This window comes from Manacus candei, unplaced genomic scaffold, assembly GCF_025592945.1.
Source record: "Manacus candei isolate 608988 ecotype Guabito, Panama unplaced genomic scaffold, ASM2559294v1 h1tg000070l, whole genome shotgun sequence".
NCBI classification, from domain to species: domain Eukaryota; kingdom Metazoa; phylum Chordata; class Aves; order Passeriformes; family Pipridae; genus Manacus; species Manacus candei.
In genome coordinates this window covers 2,061,193-2,075,027 of record NW_026138118.1, presented here as the reverse complement: position 1 = coordinate 2,075,027, position 13,835 = coordinate 2,061,193, and the positions used below count along the sequence as shown (strand labels likewise).

At 63.3% G+C, this 13,835-nt stretch overlaps 2 protein-coding genes across 2 annotated transcripts; both read right to left on the bottom strand.

Moving 5' to 3' along the window:
• Window positions 1-1,325: 1,325 nt before the first annotated feature.
• Window positions 1,326-5,540, bottom strand: LOC127479781 (digestive cysteine proteinase 1-like). The gene is made up of 11 exons (XM_051807185.1): window positions 5,501-5,540; window positions 4,944-5,003; window positions 4,582-4,674; window positions 4,277-4,449; window positions 3,778-4,018; window positions 3,033-3,234; window positions 2,488-2,681; window positions 2,295-2,386; window positions 2,048-2,209; window positions 1,644-1,833; window positions 1,326-1,513 (listed from the first exon to the last, which is right to left on the bottom strand). Exons 1-11 carry the CDS (start codon window positions 5,538-5,540, stop codon window positions 1,326-1,328), a joined length of 1,635 nt encoding a protein of 544 aa, XP_051663145.1.
• A 1,800-nt stretch (window positions 5,541-7,340) lies between these two features.
• Window positions 7,341-13,708, bottom strand: LOC127479778 (digestive cysteine proteinase 1-like). The gene is made up of 11 exons (XM_051807179.1): window positions 13,590-13,708; window positions 12,433-12,492; window positions 12,109-12,201; window positions 11,847-12,019; window positions 10,747-10,990; window positions 10,464-10,656; window positions 10,170-10,363; window positions 9,428-9,519; window positions 9,181-9,342; window positions 8,438-8,627; window positions 7,341-7,703 (listed from the first exon to the last, which is right to left on the bottom strand). The coding sequence occupies exons 1-11, from the start codon at window positions 13,639-13,641 to the stop codon at window positions 7,516-7,518; spliced, it is 1,641 nt and encodes a 546-aa protein (XP_051663139.1). The 5' UTR covers window positions 13,642-13,708; the 3' UTR covers window positions 7,341-7,515.
• Between the last annotated feature and the right edge of the window lie 127 nt (window positions 13,709-13,835).

Below are 13,835 nucleotides of genomic sequence, written 5' to 3'. Positions count from 1 at the left end.
ACCACATTAGTCCTGTGCAGGGATCATTCCTCTCCCAGACGTGAATTCCACTCAGCCTCCCCTGCTGGGAATGATTAAAGACCCCTTTAGCAATCAGCAAAGTGTCATATAAGCAGGTGAACAAGTGAAAGAAAACAAGGGGAAGTGTTGACCTGCCCCCCTCCGCTGGGAGCAGTCACAGTGCCGGGATGGAAGTGCAGCTCCCTGGGTGCTGCCGGCTGTTTGCTGTACAAAATTGGGATGGAGCCACGGGGGATGGCACTTCTCAACTACCAAACCCTCATTCCGGGGGAAGGCACAGCCTGTGCAGATGCAGACACAAGCCAGGGGTGATTTTTCCCCTCTCCTAGGCTCCCTTCCCCGGCTGCTAGCTGGGCTCAGGCTGGGAAGGCAAACTGGGAAGCTCTCACTGGGAGCTCGAGGCTGCCCGCTGGAGCTGCCAGCTTGGCTCCAGTCCCAGGTTGGACATCAGTAGGGAGCCCAAACCCCAAGAATGAACCTTCACACCACACTGATCTCCAGCCTGGACACCCCAAGAGCAGCACCACCCTCGCCAAACCCTTGGCTTATGGTGAGGTTTCACCTGGCCACGAAGTTTTGGGGTGAAGCTCTGGAGCAAGGCGAGATGGAAGGAGCACAACAGCTCTGGAGTGGCAGCTCTGAGCCTGGCTGAGCCCTAGGATCCCCAGGCAGCCCTCCCTGAAGTGTCCTGGGTGAAATGACTCCTTTGGGTCCATCTGGGCTCCCTCCACCCAAGGGACCCTCCCCATGCTCTGCCTTCCCCCTGGTAGGTGGGGAAACGGAGTCACCGGGTGCTGATCTGTGGGGGAGCCTGGAGAGAGGCTGAGCAGAGAACCCAGGAGTCTCTCTCTTCCCAACACGACACCAACTGCTGGGATGGGGCAGAATCCTGTTGGGAACTGGAGTCTGAGCCAAGCCCAGCTTCTGAGAGAGGATTCAGGCTCCTTCCCGCTGCTGGGGAAGGGAGTGCTGGCACTTCTGGGGGTGGCACTGACAACCCTGGGGTTAAGGCACATGTAACCCAGGCAGGGCTGAGCACAGGGTGGAACTCATCACACAGAGGCTGCAGAGTCAGTCACAGCCAGGGCTGTGGTTGGTGGTAGATGGGTTGAGACTGGTTGAAGACACCCCAGCAGGACACAGAATCACTTCTACAGCTTTTTATTGCCAAAATGGTTAAATACCTCTGCAGAGGGCTGGGAGCATCCTCTGACCTCCCAGCTGAGCTGCCCCACAATCACCTCCCAGTGCCCCACATCCCTCTGCCAGCTCTGCATCCATCTGGAGCTGCCCGGGAGGGGACATCAGGCCAGGATGGGGAAGGAGGCGGCGGTGGCCACGCCGCAGTTGTTGTCCTTCATGGCCATGAGGATGTAGCCGTCGTTGCCCCAGTAGGTGGACCAGGAGTTCTTGATGAGCCAGTAGCCCTTGCCGTGCAGGACCCCGTAGCCCACGGCCAGCACCGCGTGGTCCAGCGCCCACGTCTCGTTTCCTGGACGGAAGAGAGAAGAAAACAAAGCCAACTCAGTCCCTGTCTCAGAGCCAAATCCCACCCTACAAATGTTTTTGCTCATCCCAGTGGCAACGAGCAGGGCATGGAGCCTCCAGGGGCCGGGACTCACCGCAGAGGGGCTCCTCGTAGACGCCGTTGGCGTAGAAGGCGAAGGACTTGTGGGAGGCGTCGATGTTGACGGCCACGGGGCCGTGCTTGACCAGCGCAGCCTTCAGGGCCACGGCACTGCCCGGTGCCACGCGGGCGTAGCCGGCCAGGGGGGCCACCAGCTCCGACTGGTTACAGTGACAGTAGCCATTCTGGAGTGGGAGCAGGGAAAGCTGAGGTGGCACCAGGATCCCGGGGCAGGGTGGGGTGGTGAGGAGGTGGGAGGGAGCGGGGCAGCTCGGGTGGAGCATCCAAGGTGGAGCCATCTGCTGCCAAAGGGCCGATGGCTGGTTTGGGAGAGCCTGGAGGGAAGGACTGGGGAGGGGGTGGCACTGCACCCACTCTGAGTGGCACTGCCACCCTCACCTGCCCCAGGTAGGGCCCGTAGGACTCGGTGCTGGCGATGCCACCGTGTTTCTTGATCCACTCATAGGCTCTCCACTCCTCCCCCCCGTCACAGGCGTAGTTCCCGAAGCCCCAGGAGCAGTCGATGAGGACTTGTTGGGACAGGGGGGTCAGCACGCCGGTCTGTGGGGGGGACACGCTGCAGGAATGGGGACAGGCACCCTCCAGGCACCCCGTCCACCCCCGTGGGGCACAGCCCCACTCCCACCTTGAGGAACAGGGCACCTTCCATGGCCCCCGTGGTGGCGAAGCTCCAGCACGACCCACAGACAGCCTGGTCCTTCACGGGGGTGACGGCGCCTGGGGACAGCGGGGTGGGGACACGTGACCAGCTGGGCTGCTGGCTGTCCCTACACGGACCCCAGTGTGCACAGCTCTGGTGTCACCAGCCCCCTCCTCACCGTAGAGCCGCCAGTCGAGGCTCTCGGGCAGGGTGAGGCCGGCGTAGAGGTGGGTGGGGAAGGGCTGCCCGTTGTTGGGGTCCCCGCTGCGCCGGCGGCCCCGCAGGGCTGCCAGTTCCTGGGGCGTGCGGTCGGCCAGGTGGTTCAGGGCCAGCGTGTAGGAGAGCGCGGCGCGGTTCCGGGAGTGCACGAACCTGGGGCACGGCGGGAGGGGAGTGGGGAACCCCTCCCTGACCCCCCCCAGCACATCCCCTGGCATCCTGTGCCGCAGGGCTGTGAGAGGGGAGTGAGGACCCCATCCCTGAGCCCCCCCAGCCCATCCTCGTGGTCTCCTGTAACTCGTGTCTGTGAAAGAGGAGTGGGGGCCCCATCCCTGAGCCCCCCCCAGCCCATGCCTTGTCATCCTATTCCACCTGCCAAGAGGTGAGTGGAGATCCCATTCCTGACCCCCCAGCCTGTCCCCTGGCATCCTGTGCCACGTGCCTGTGAGAGGGGAGCAGGGTACCCCCTCCCTGAGCCCCCCCAGCCCCCCTGCCCTCCCGTACCTCATGTTGTGGATGAAGGTGTGCCTGCGGTGCTCGTGCTCCTCCTCGCTGCCATAGCTCTTCCCAAACTGCTCCTTGTAGCGGTGGAAGAGGCGGTGGTGGACGTGGTCTGTGTCCGGCCCCCTCCCCACAAACTCCTGCATGGGGTTGGCCACGAGGAGGTGCTCGGGGCTGCCCGTGGGCCACTGCTCACACTGCACCCCTGCCACGAGACATGGGCGGTGCTGGTGCCTCCTGGGCTGGGCTGGGCTCTCCTGGGCCCCCAAAACCATCGGGGCTGCCCGTCCCATCCAGGGGGGATCTGCATCCACACATCCTTCCAGAGCCATCTCTTGAGCTCCCACCATCCCACCCGGCACCCTGAGCATCAGGGGAGCACCCACATCACCCCAGCTCTCATCCTGCTTTTTTCCCAGGCGAACCAATTCACCAAAATTATCAGGCTCATAGAATCCTGGAATGGTTTGGACTGGAAGGGACCTTAAAGCTCATCTTGTTCCATCCCCCTTCCATGGGCAGGGACACCTCCCACTAGCCCAGGTTGCTCCAAGCCCCGTCCAACCTGGCCTTGGACACTTCCAGGGATCCAGGGGCAGCCACAGCTTCTCTGGGCAACCTGTGCCAGGGCCTCCCCACCCTCACAGGGAAGAATTTCTTCCTGATATCCAATCTAAACCCTTCCAAAAGCCCAAATTTAAGAGTGTTCAGGTGTCAGCACCGGCCGTGGGTGCCCAGGGACGCTCACCCTCGGGGAGCTGGAAGACGCCGGGCGGGAAGCGGTGGCTGAAGGAGGAATAGTCGATCTCGTACTTGTCGTAGTGGGAGCCCAGGAGGCTGTTGAAGCCCCTCACCTCGTAGTGCAGGGGCACGGGGCCGCGGGCAGAGCTGCCCACCCGCAGCGTGTACACGTTCTTCTTGTGCCCCCAGTAGGAGACGTTCTGCCACACGGCGCAGCGCCGCCCCCGGAACCGCTCCTCCCGCACGCGCTGGGGACACACGGCAGGGACAGGGGTGCCACCCCAGCATGAGCTGGGGCACCCCACGGTGATGCCACCCCTACCCTGCATCCTGCCACGCCAAAAGCAACCCCCCCAGTCCATCACCCGCGGCCGCATCCAGCCGTGCGTTCACCAATTCCCGCCTCACGGGGAGGTACCCCCCAGACACCCCTTACCCGCGCAGTGCCCTCGTCCCTCCCTTTGCCTGCCCCGTCCCACATCCTGGAGGGCCGTTCCCGGGCTCACCCTGAAGTTCTCCAGGCTGGGGAAGACGCTCTGGGGGGCGATGAGGGCCCCGATGGTGCCGTTGATGCGGAAGCACTTGCGGACGTTGAGCTCCGTCTCCGTGGTCTCCGGGGTCACCTTGAAGCTGGCGCCGAAGGGCTCCATGGAGCCAAACTGGTAGGTGACTACTTGGCCTGCGGGCAGGGAATGTCAGGCCTGGCACAGTGATGCCTCTCGGGGCTCTCCTGGTGTTTTCCCCAGAGGTGCTGGGGCAGAAGGAAGGGGATGCTGAGGGGTCGGGGGGCCGGACCCCCTTCTGCACCCACCACCGTAGTACTCGATGCGGCTCTTCCCCCCCGTGAGGTTGTACCAGGCTTCAAAAGGCTCCCTGATCTCTGCATAGGGCAGGCTGATGATTCCTGTGGGCACAGAGAGGCAGGACTTGGGGGCTGTGGGGGGGCTGAGCCTCAGGGGCATCCCCTGTCCCCCTTCCCTGACCCTCTGGAGCACCCCGGGGTCCCGCAGCATCACCCCATGGTCACCCCCAGCAGCGCCCCACAGCCCCGAGCACCCCAACTCCGGCATTCCTGGGGGAATTGGAGCCTCCTTGCTCAGGCATGTCAGGTGGGAGCCGGTGGCTGGAGGTGCAGGACCCCCTTGGGCTGGGCACCCTGTCCCTGAGCAGTACCTGTGACATGGTAGATGTCCCCAAATGTGGGTGTCTCCAAAGGACCTCTGCACTCTGCTCCTGCAAGAAAAACGGAAACAAACCCCAACCCCCCTGATTTCCCATCTCCCCACCGCAGGGGCTGGCAGCAGTGCTGGCCCTTGGCCTGCTGTCCCTCGGGAGAGGGGGACAGACCCAGGGGAGCCTGTGCTGGTGGCAAGGCAGGGCAGACCCTGGGGGTCCCCAAGCCAGGGGTCTCCGCTCCTCCACCCACCCTCTGGCTGTCCAAGAGTCCCCCCAGCACATCTCCAATCTCCCTGGGGGTGTGACCAGCTCAGGGGCACCCCAAAGCCCCCCCTGCACACCCCAAATATACACTCCCATATGGAACACTGCCCACTGCCCTGCCACAGCTCCAGGAATGGGGACAGGGGCAGAGCAGCCCCATCCCAGGGCAAAGACCCTCAGTGGCCCAGGACCACCACAGTGCCCAGGGCGAGGGGCACGATGGCATCACCCTGGGATGGGGGCACAGCACCCACCCCCCCACCCCGAGCCCAGCCAGGGTGAGGGCTCACCCAGCAGCACAGCAGCCCCCAGCACCAGCAGCCCCTCCATCCTGCCCAGGCTGCTGTCCTGCACCCGTGGGTGATTAAATACCACTGGTGGGTGGGCAGGGAGCTGCGGGCAGCCAACGGGCACAGCCCCCCCTTCCCCGGGCTGGAATGAGACCAGGGGGAAGGCGGGGCTTTGTCTTGCCCCTCTGTCCCACCACGGGCACTCCCCCATCCCTTCCCACCCACACCAGGGTGGGTGCTGATGCCGTGTGCTGGTGGGGCTTGGGGAGGGGGGGTCAGGGTGGGACCCCGGCCCCTGTGGGTGCCCCATGGGTTGGGGGTTTGGGGATGGGTGCTGGGGGTGTCCCTGTGCCCCCACCCATCCCCGGTGTGGCAGTTTGCCAGCCAGGATCCGCTGCGAGCAGGGGGAGCATCTGCAGCAACCAGGGGGGCAACGGGGTGCAGTGACACCCACCCAGGCACCCCAGAGCCCCCCTGGGGTGGGACAGGAGCCAAGGTGACCCCACCAAAGGGGAGACAGAAAGATGGGGAGGTGGGGGCTGTTTGCACCCCTGCATCCTTACGGATACGCCATCAGGGCAAGGCCAGGACTGCGATTAGAGGGGGTTTCATTGGAAAAAGGGGGAAAAAATGCAGATGAAGTGTGAGGAGCAACATGGCAAAACAGCCCCGGGGAGGAGCGGGTGCAGAGTGGCCTTCACCCCTCCCACTTGCCGCGTGTCCAGCTGGCCCCCGGCCCAAGGTGACAACGAGCCCCAAACAAAGCTGATAAAAGGGCTTTGCGGGGTCTTGTTGGGCTGGACTGGGCTGCACCCCGGGGTGCAGGGCTGGGCTGGTGCCCCCCGGGCTGCAGCACCTCCCCAGGGACCCGGGGAGGTTTAAGTGCTGAAGGCAAAACAAGAGATGAAGTGCCTGAGCACTGTCCCTCTGAAGGACTGGCTGGGATGATGCATCCCAATCATTCCTGGACAGTGATGAACAGCTTTTGAAGTCGTGATACCAAGCCTGACTCAAGCAGGTCTTCCAAAATGTTATCCAAGTGCAAGTTATTGTTTTGCTTTCCCCCCCACCCCCCGATGTTTTTGGTTTTGTTTTTTAATTATCTAGTTTTTCTCTGGGAGGGATATTCAGGTTATACTGGAGAATATTCAGGATATTCAGGAATATTCAGGAGATACTCAGGTTATACTGGAGAAAAGCCTAGGAAATTTAATGATCTGGCCTGAAAAAGCTGTGAAAAAACTGAAATCTATGAAAAGCCTGAAAAACCATCACAGCCCACCACTGCAGATGTGCATCCTGCCCTGAGGATGCGCCAGCAAAGATGGGAGACCACCAGGCTGAGGGCAGGGAGAACTTCCCACCCTGTTTTAGTATCCTCATGCACTGATCCCATTCTCCAGGATGGCTTGATCCCAAACTAGGATCTCCCAGCCGAGCCATGGCCACGGGGTAAAGGGGGAGCAGCCCCAGGGGGTGAAGGGTGACCCTGGCAAACACCCCGGTGACGTCCCCACCCACAGCCACAACAGGGCAGTGGGGCAAAGGGTGGATGCCTTCCCCCCTCCCCGACACCCCACGCCAGGAATTTCTCATCTCAGCAGAAATCCCTGGGGTTGTTTGTGCTCCACCTCAGAGACAGGGCTGGAAAAGCCGCTCCCCTCGCCCCGGGTGTCTGGGACGGGCTGTGAGAGCCAGCTGGCTCTGCCAGGCAGGTCCCCTCCCTGGGAGGCCCCTGGGGTCCCACAGGACCAAGAAAAACCAGCCTGGGGGCAGGATGTGTCACTGGGGGTCTGCACAGGGGGCACAGCTGGGTGGGCAGCAGTTGAATCCCTGCTGTAGGAGCCATCCGGTATTTTTCCAGTGTCTTTATTGGCAAGGCCACTGCTGGGTCCCCATCCTACCCCGTGTCCAGCACCCCCTGGCCCTGTCCTGCTTCCTGCTGCCTGGGGGCTCCACCAAAGGGGCTGATCCAGGGCTGGGTGCCCAGAGTGTCCCTGCAGGGCCGGGGTGGCTCAGGCCAGGATGGGGTAGGTGGCCTCAGTGGCCACGCCGCAGTTGTTGTCCTTCATGGCCATGAGGATGTAGCCGTCGTTGCCCCAGTAGGTGGACCAGGAGTTCTTGATGAGCCAGTAGGTCTCTCCCTGCAAGACCCCGTAGCCCACGGCCAGCACTGCATGGTCCAGAGATCCTGGTGTGTTGTCTGCAGGGAATGACGTGGGAGAGGGTTCATTTGGAGAGCATTCCTGTTCAGAGAGCATCCCTGTCTGGAGAGCATCCTTGGCCTAAGAGCATCCCTACCCAGTTATCATCCCTATCTAGAGAGCATCCCTGACCTAAGAGCATCCCTGTCTGGAGAACATCCCTGTACAGTGATTATCCTTGTCAGAGAGCATCCTTATCCAGTGAGCATCCCTGTTTGGAGACCACCTGTATCCAGAGAACATCCCTATTCAGAGAGCACTGCAGACATAAGAGCATCCCTGTCCAGAGACCATTACTGTCTGGTGACCGTCCCTGTCTAGTGAGCATTCCTGTCTGAAGACCATCCCTGTGTGGAGAGGATCCCTGTCTGGAGAGCAGCCCTGTATGGACAGTATCCTTACCCATACTGACATACTATTATATGTCGGTATAATTATAATTATATAGAGAGAGATCCTGACCTAAGAGCACCCTGAGAGCACCCCTGACCTAAGAGCATCCCTGTGCAGAGACCATTCCTACCTGGAGACCTCCCTGCCTGGAGAGGATCCCTGTCCAGCGAACATCCCAACCTGGAGAGCACCCCTGCTCCCAGGGCTGCCCACAGTGCCGCAGAGCACCGCGGGGCCGGTCCCCTCCACCCTTCCCTGGACTGCCAGGCTGGGAACTGGCTGTCCTGGCAATTCCCTGGGCACCCAGGTCCCGCCGTGCCCCGCGTGCCACCCGACTCACCGCACTTGGGCTCGTAGTAGATGCCGTTGGAGTAGAAGGAGAAGCTCTTGTGGGAGGCGTCGATGCTCACGGCCACGGGGCCGTGCTTGTAGATGGCGGCTTTGACGGCCGTGATGTTGCCCGAGGTGACGTTGACGTAGCCCGTGATCTTGGCCAGCATCTCCGACTGGTTGTAGTGGCACAGACCGTTCTACACACCCAGGGGACACGCAGGCTGTCAGCAGCACGCCCTGCTCCCCCTCCCCATGCCCACCCTGCCTGCTCCCCGTGGAGCTCTTCCCAGCGACCCGGGGTTTGGGCTGTGACAGCGTTCCCGCTGTGCTCCCAAGCCCAGGGTGGTGGGGATGTTTTCCCAGTTGCACAGGGAGCTGGCTCTGCACCCCAAGCCCCGGGGGTGGCTGTTGCCTGTGTCATTCAGCCACATCCCTGTCCCCAGGCAGCTTTGCTCCATCCCTGCTCCCCAGGGTACGGAGTGACCCACAGCACCACCCATGGGTGGAGGAGCCTTGTCCCTGTTTTGCAAGAAGAGAAACTGAGGCACACAGTGATGAAACTGCCCAGCTGAGCCCTGGGGCTTGGCTTTGGACTGTGCTTTGAACCACAGGAGCCTGCTGCCTTGGGGATGAGGTGACATCCACACCTCCAGAGCCTGCTAGTGCCTTTGACCCATCGAGGTGGGTCCCACCGTGGCTTTAAGCTCCAAGACATTGGGGACTCTGTCAAGGACACAGAGCCACCCCTACCTGTCCCTTGTAGGTGCCATAGGACTCGGTGCTGGCGATGCCACCGTGTTTCTTGATCCACTCATAGGCTCTCCACTCCTCCCCCCCGTCACAGGCGTAGTTCCCGAAGCCCCAGGAGCAGTCGATGAGGACTTGTTGGGACAGGGGGGTCAGCACGCCGGTCTGTGGGGGGGACACGCTGCAGGAATGGGGACAGGCACCCTGCAGGCACCCTGTCCACCCCTGTGGGGCACAGCCCCGCTCCCACCTTGAGGAACAGGGCACCTTCCATGGCCCCGGTGGTGGCGAAGCTCCAGCACGACCCACAGACAGCCTGGTCCTTCACGGGGGTGACAGCGCCTGGGGACAGCAAGGGGGGGTGAGAAACTGGGTGGGCACCGAGGGATGGGGGCAGGTGGGAGGGAAACTGAGGCAGGAGGTGAGTTCCAGAGGCAGCACAGCCAGGGCTTGGTGTTAATCAGGAAAGGTGGGGAATGCACCAGCAAAACTGGGATCCCCACCCTTGGGCTGGGGCAAGCTCTGGGGGTGTCATTCCCAGCTGATGGAGTTGTGAGGGAAGGATGTGGCTTCAGATGTCACACCTGTCCCTGGAGCACCAGACTGAATGAGGGCCAACTGCTGACCCAGCTGCCTTTAATCACAGAATCCCAAAATGGATTTGGCTGGAAGGGACCTTAAAGCTCATCCTGTTCCACCCCCTGCCATGGCCAGGGACACCTTCCACTAGACCAGATTGCTCCAAGCCCCATCCAACCTGGCCTTGAACACTTCCAGGAATGAGGCATCTCTGTGCAGCCCATCCCAGTGCCTCAGCACCCTCACAGAGCCCGGCTTAAACCCAGCTTTGATCCAGCTGCTGAGCAGAGCCGGGACCACGGGGAGATGTGGACCCCCAGAAGCAGCAAAGCCCCACAGGCTCCTCAGTGCAGTGACAGGGAGCAGGGGGGTCTCAGCTGGACCGGGTTGGGTCCCCCCAGCCCCACACCTACCGTACATGCGCCAGTCGAGGCTCTCTGGCAGGATGAGGCCGGTGTAGAGGTGGGTGGGGAAGGGCTGCCCGTTGTTGGGGTCCCCGCTGCGCCGGCGGCCCCGCAGGGCTGCCAGTTCCTGGGGCGTGCGGTCGGCCAGGTGGTTCAGGGCCAGCGTGTAGGAGAGCGCGGCGCGGTTCCGGGAGTGCACGAACCTGGGGCACGTGGGGACAGCACCGGCTGGCACTGCCACCTCCTCCTCGGGCTGAGGGGCACCCTCGGAGAGCCACCACCCACTGCCCCGCCTGCCTGTACCTCATGTTGTGCACGAAGGCGCTCTGCCTGTGCTCCAGCTCCCGCACGGAGCTGTACCGCCGCCCCATCCGCCGCCGGTACTCGTGGAAAGCCTGGTGTGCCCAGGGCTGGTGCCGCCCCACCAGGTCCTCCATGGGGTTTGCCAGCACCCGGTGCTCCGCCGCGGCCCCCGGCAGCACCCCGCACGTGGTCACTGGGGACAGGGAGGGGACACCGTCAGCCCGAGCCCCGCGGGCAGGGCAGGGCAGGGCAGGGCAGGGCAGGGGGGCCCTCCCTGGCTCACCGTTGGCGGGGAGGTCGAACACGGAGGGGGGGTAGCTGTTGTCGAAGTCGGAGTAGTCGATCTCGTACTTGTCGTAGTGGGAGCCCAGCAGGCTGTTGTAGCCCCGCATCTCGTAGTGCACGGGGGCCACCCCGCAGCTGGAGTTGGTGACCCACAGGGTGTAGACGTTCTTCTTCTGCGCCCAGCGGGTGCTGTTCTGCCACACGGCGCAGTACCGGCCCTGGTAGTACTCCTCCCGCAGGAACTGGGGGGGACACGGCATCAGGGAGGGGTCCCCAACCCCCCCGAGGCGTCCCCCTCCCCACCCGGCCCCTTTGCACAGCCAAGTGCTCCCAGCACACACACCGGCTGGATCCAGAGGGTCCATGGACATAAGCACATGCTTGGGATGGAAACTGGGGCAAGGATTTGGGGAGCAACACAGGGCAGACCCCCCCCCGTTTGGCTCGGCGGTGCTCCCAGTGCTCACACAGCCCAGTGCTCCCAGTGCACACACCGGGCTCTCCACCCGGATCCGGAGGCTCCATGGCCATGAGCACACACCCACGAGTGGGATGCAAACCGTGGGCAAGGATTTGGGGTGCCACACAGGGCAGACCCCCCCCCGTCTGGCTCAGCGGTGCCCTGGGGACACCCCACCGTGCAGAGCACTCTGTGTGCACCCACAGCGGGAGGTCTGCCTTCCAAAGGCTAAAAAGAGCTTCCAGGTTTTTCCTGAGTGTTTCCAAGCTCTCTCCCTGCAGGCAGTGCCCAGCTGGGTGACAGCCTGCTGTCCCCACCGATCACGTGCTGTGCCCAGCCCTGTCAGACCCTGGGGCCAGCGGGAGCTGCAGAGACTTGCCCAAACGGTGCCGAAACGCCGGCGTTCGTGTGGGATGTGGCACGTCCTGACACGGCTGCCGGAGTTGGGAAAGGAGCCGGCGGTCCGGTCCCAATCCGGGTGGGGAAGTGACCCTCCCTGCGCCCTGGGGTGTGGGGGGGGGCACGTCCTGGCCTGTCCCAGCACCCCTTGGACGGAGAGGAGCATCTCCCAGCACCCCTTCCCACAGCCTGCACGTGCTCCGGGCAGCGGGGCGGATCCGGGCTCTGGCGTCTCCCACCTTAAAGCCTTTCATGTTGGGGAAGACGCTCTGAGCCTTCACCACATCCTCCTTGGAGCCGGGCAGCTGGAAGCATTTCCTGGCGTTCACCTCCTTCTCGGTGGTCTCTGGGGTGATCTTGTACCTCACCCCGTAGGGCTTCACCGCTGCCAGCTGGTAGGTGATGACCTGCCCTGTGCCCGTGGGGACGGGAAGCTGAGGCAGGGTGGTCCTGCCAGCGCAGGGTGGGCGCAGCTGGAGCAGGTGGGTGCCCACCTCTTACCTCCATAATACTGGATCCGGCTCTTGTTCCCCGTCAGGTTGTACCAGGCTTCGAAGGGCTCTTCAATCTCAGCATAGGGCAGCTTTATGACCCCTGTGAGCCCCCCCAGACAGGTCAGCCCCAAAGCCTCAGCACCCTGACGTCCCTCCCTGGGCCCCCAAGAGCCTGCAGCTCACCAAGCCACTGTCCCCACGGGCGACAGGACAGGGAGAGGCACTTGGCTGTGGAAAGCTGCCCCAGTCTGGCACTGGGACAGCCTGGTCCTGCCCAGTGCTGAGCATCCTCTGCTCCCCCCCAGCAAAGGGGGCTGTGTGGTCCTGTTACCTCGGACGTGGTAGATGGAGCCGAACTGAGGGGGTGGGCGGGAGAGCACATAGTCCTGTCCTGGAAGGCAGAGAGGGGCAGGGGTGAGGGGGGCTCTGTGTGTCCCCCCAAGCTGAGTTGGGGACAGGAGATGTCCTGAGCCAGTGTCTCCTTCCCTGCAACCTGGGGCCCCCCTGCTTGGCCAAAAGAACTCCCCGAGCCCACCGGTGACACATCCACGGGACACCAAGGCACTGATACCTTCCCAGGGCCAGATCCAGGGCCACCACCATGCCACAACCTGCCACGACACTGGGGTGAGCCCTGCGCTGTTGCACCCCCAGGGAACCCCAGTTCCTGGGATGACTGTTGGGGTGATGCCCCGGTGTCACCTCCAGCGCAGGTGGCCGTGGCATTGGGTGATGTTTCCAAGGGGGGACACAGCCAAGCTGTCCCCAACACACGTGGCGTGGTTGAGGGGTGCCAGGGAGCTGACTGGTCCCGCTTGGCATCTCCCAGTGACCTCCCCAACCTCCCTGAGGGCTCCCAGCTTGTGCAACCCCAAGCCACGCCAACACACCCGCCACTGGGAACGGGCCCTTCCCTCTGTCAGCATCTTCCTCCTCGCCGGGAGCAACCAGCAGCACCTGCCCCAGGACCAACCCTGAACCCCAAACCGGGGGGAGCCAGGGCCAGGCAGCCCCCCACTGCACCCCAGGCTATCCCGTGGGTGCCCATCACACCCCGTGCCCCCACAGAGAGTGCCCGGGGTGGGGGGAGCAGTGAGTCCAGTGACCCCACAACCCTGCTTACAGCCACACAGAAAGGGGGTCCCACAGGGGCACAGTCCCCTGTCACCCCCATCCCCTCTCCCCTGCTTGCTTGGGTTAAACACCTTGGGTTAAAGCCACAGTTTAGCCATGTTTTCTTCCCCTCACCCTCACCGAGCCCTCAAGGCACGTCCCCCCCTCTTTGCCACCCCACCCCAGCTCTGCCTCGGAGGAACCGCAAACTTTAGGACCCAACGAGCAATGAAACCACTTCCCAAATCTCCAGCCTGCCCCACCGCACAGCGCGGGGGGGGGGGGGACGGACCTGTTGAGGTGCCCCCACCTCCCTCCCACCCCCGTGGTGCCCCCAGTGGGGACAGTGCCATGAGAGGGGGGGTCCAGACTCACCCCAGATGAAGATGCAGAGCGCAGAGGCCACGAGCCAGCGGAGAAAACCCATCCTCACCTCCCCGGCTCGCCCGGCGCCGGCTCCTCAGCTTTAATCCGGAGCCGGCGGCAGCGAAACCTGCCGGAGCCAATGCAGGAGTCCGGGCCCTCCCCGGAGGAGGGAAGGAACCGGCATCATGTGGTGCCTGGCGGGGGGACGGGCACCCTCGGGGTGCTCGGCGGGGAGAGCGTGTCCCGGCAGGGCAG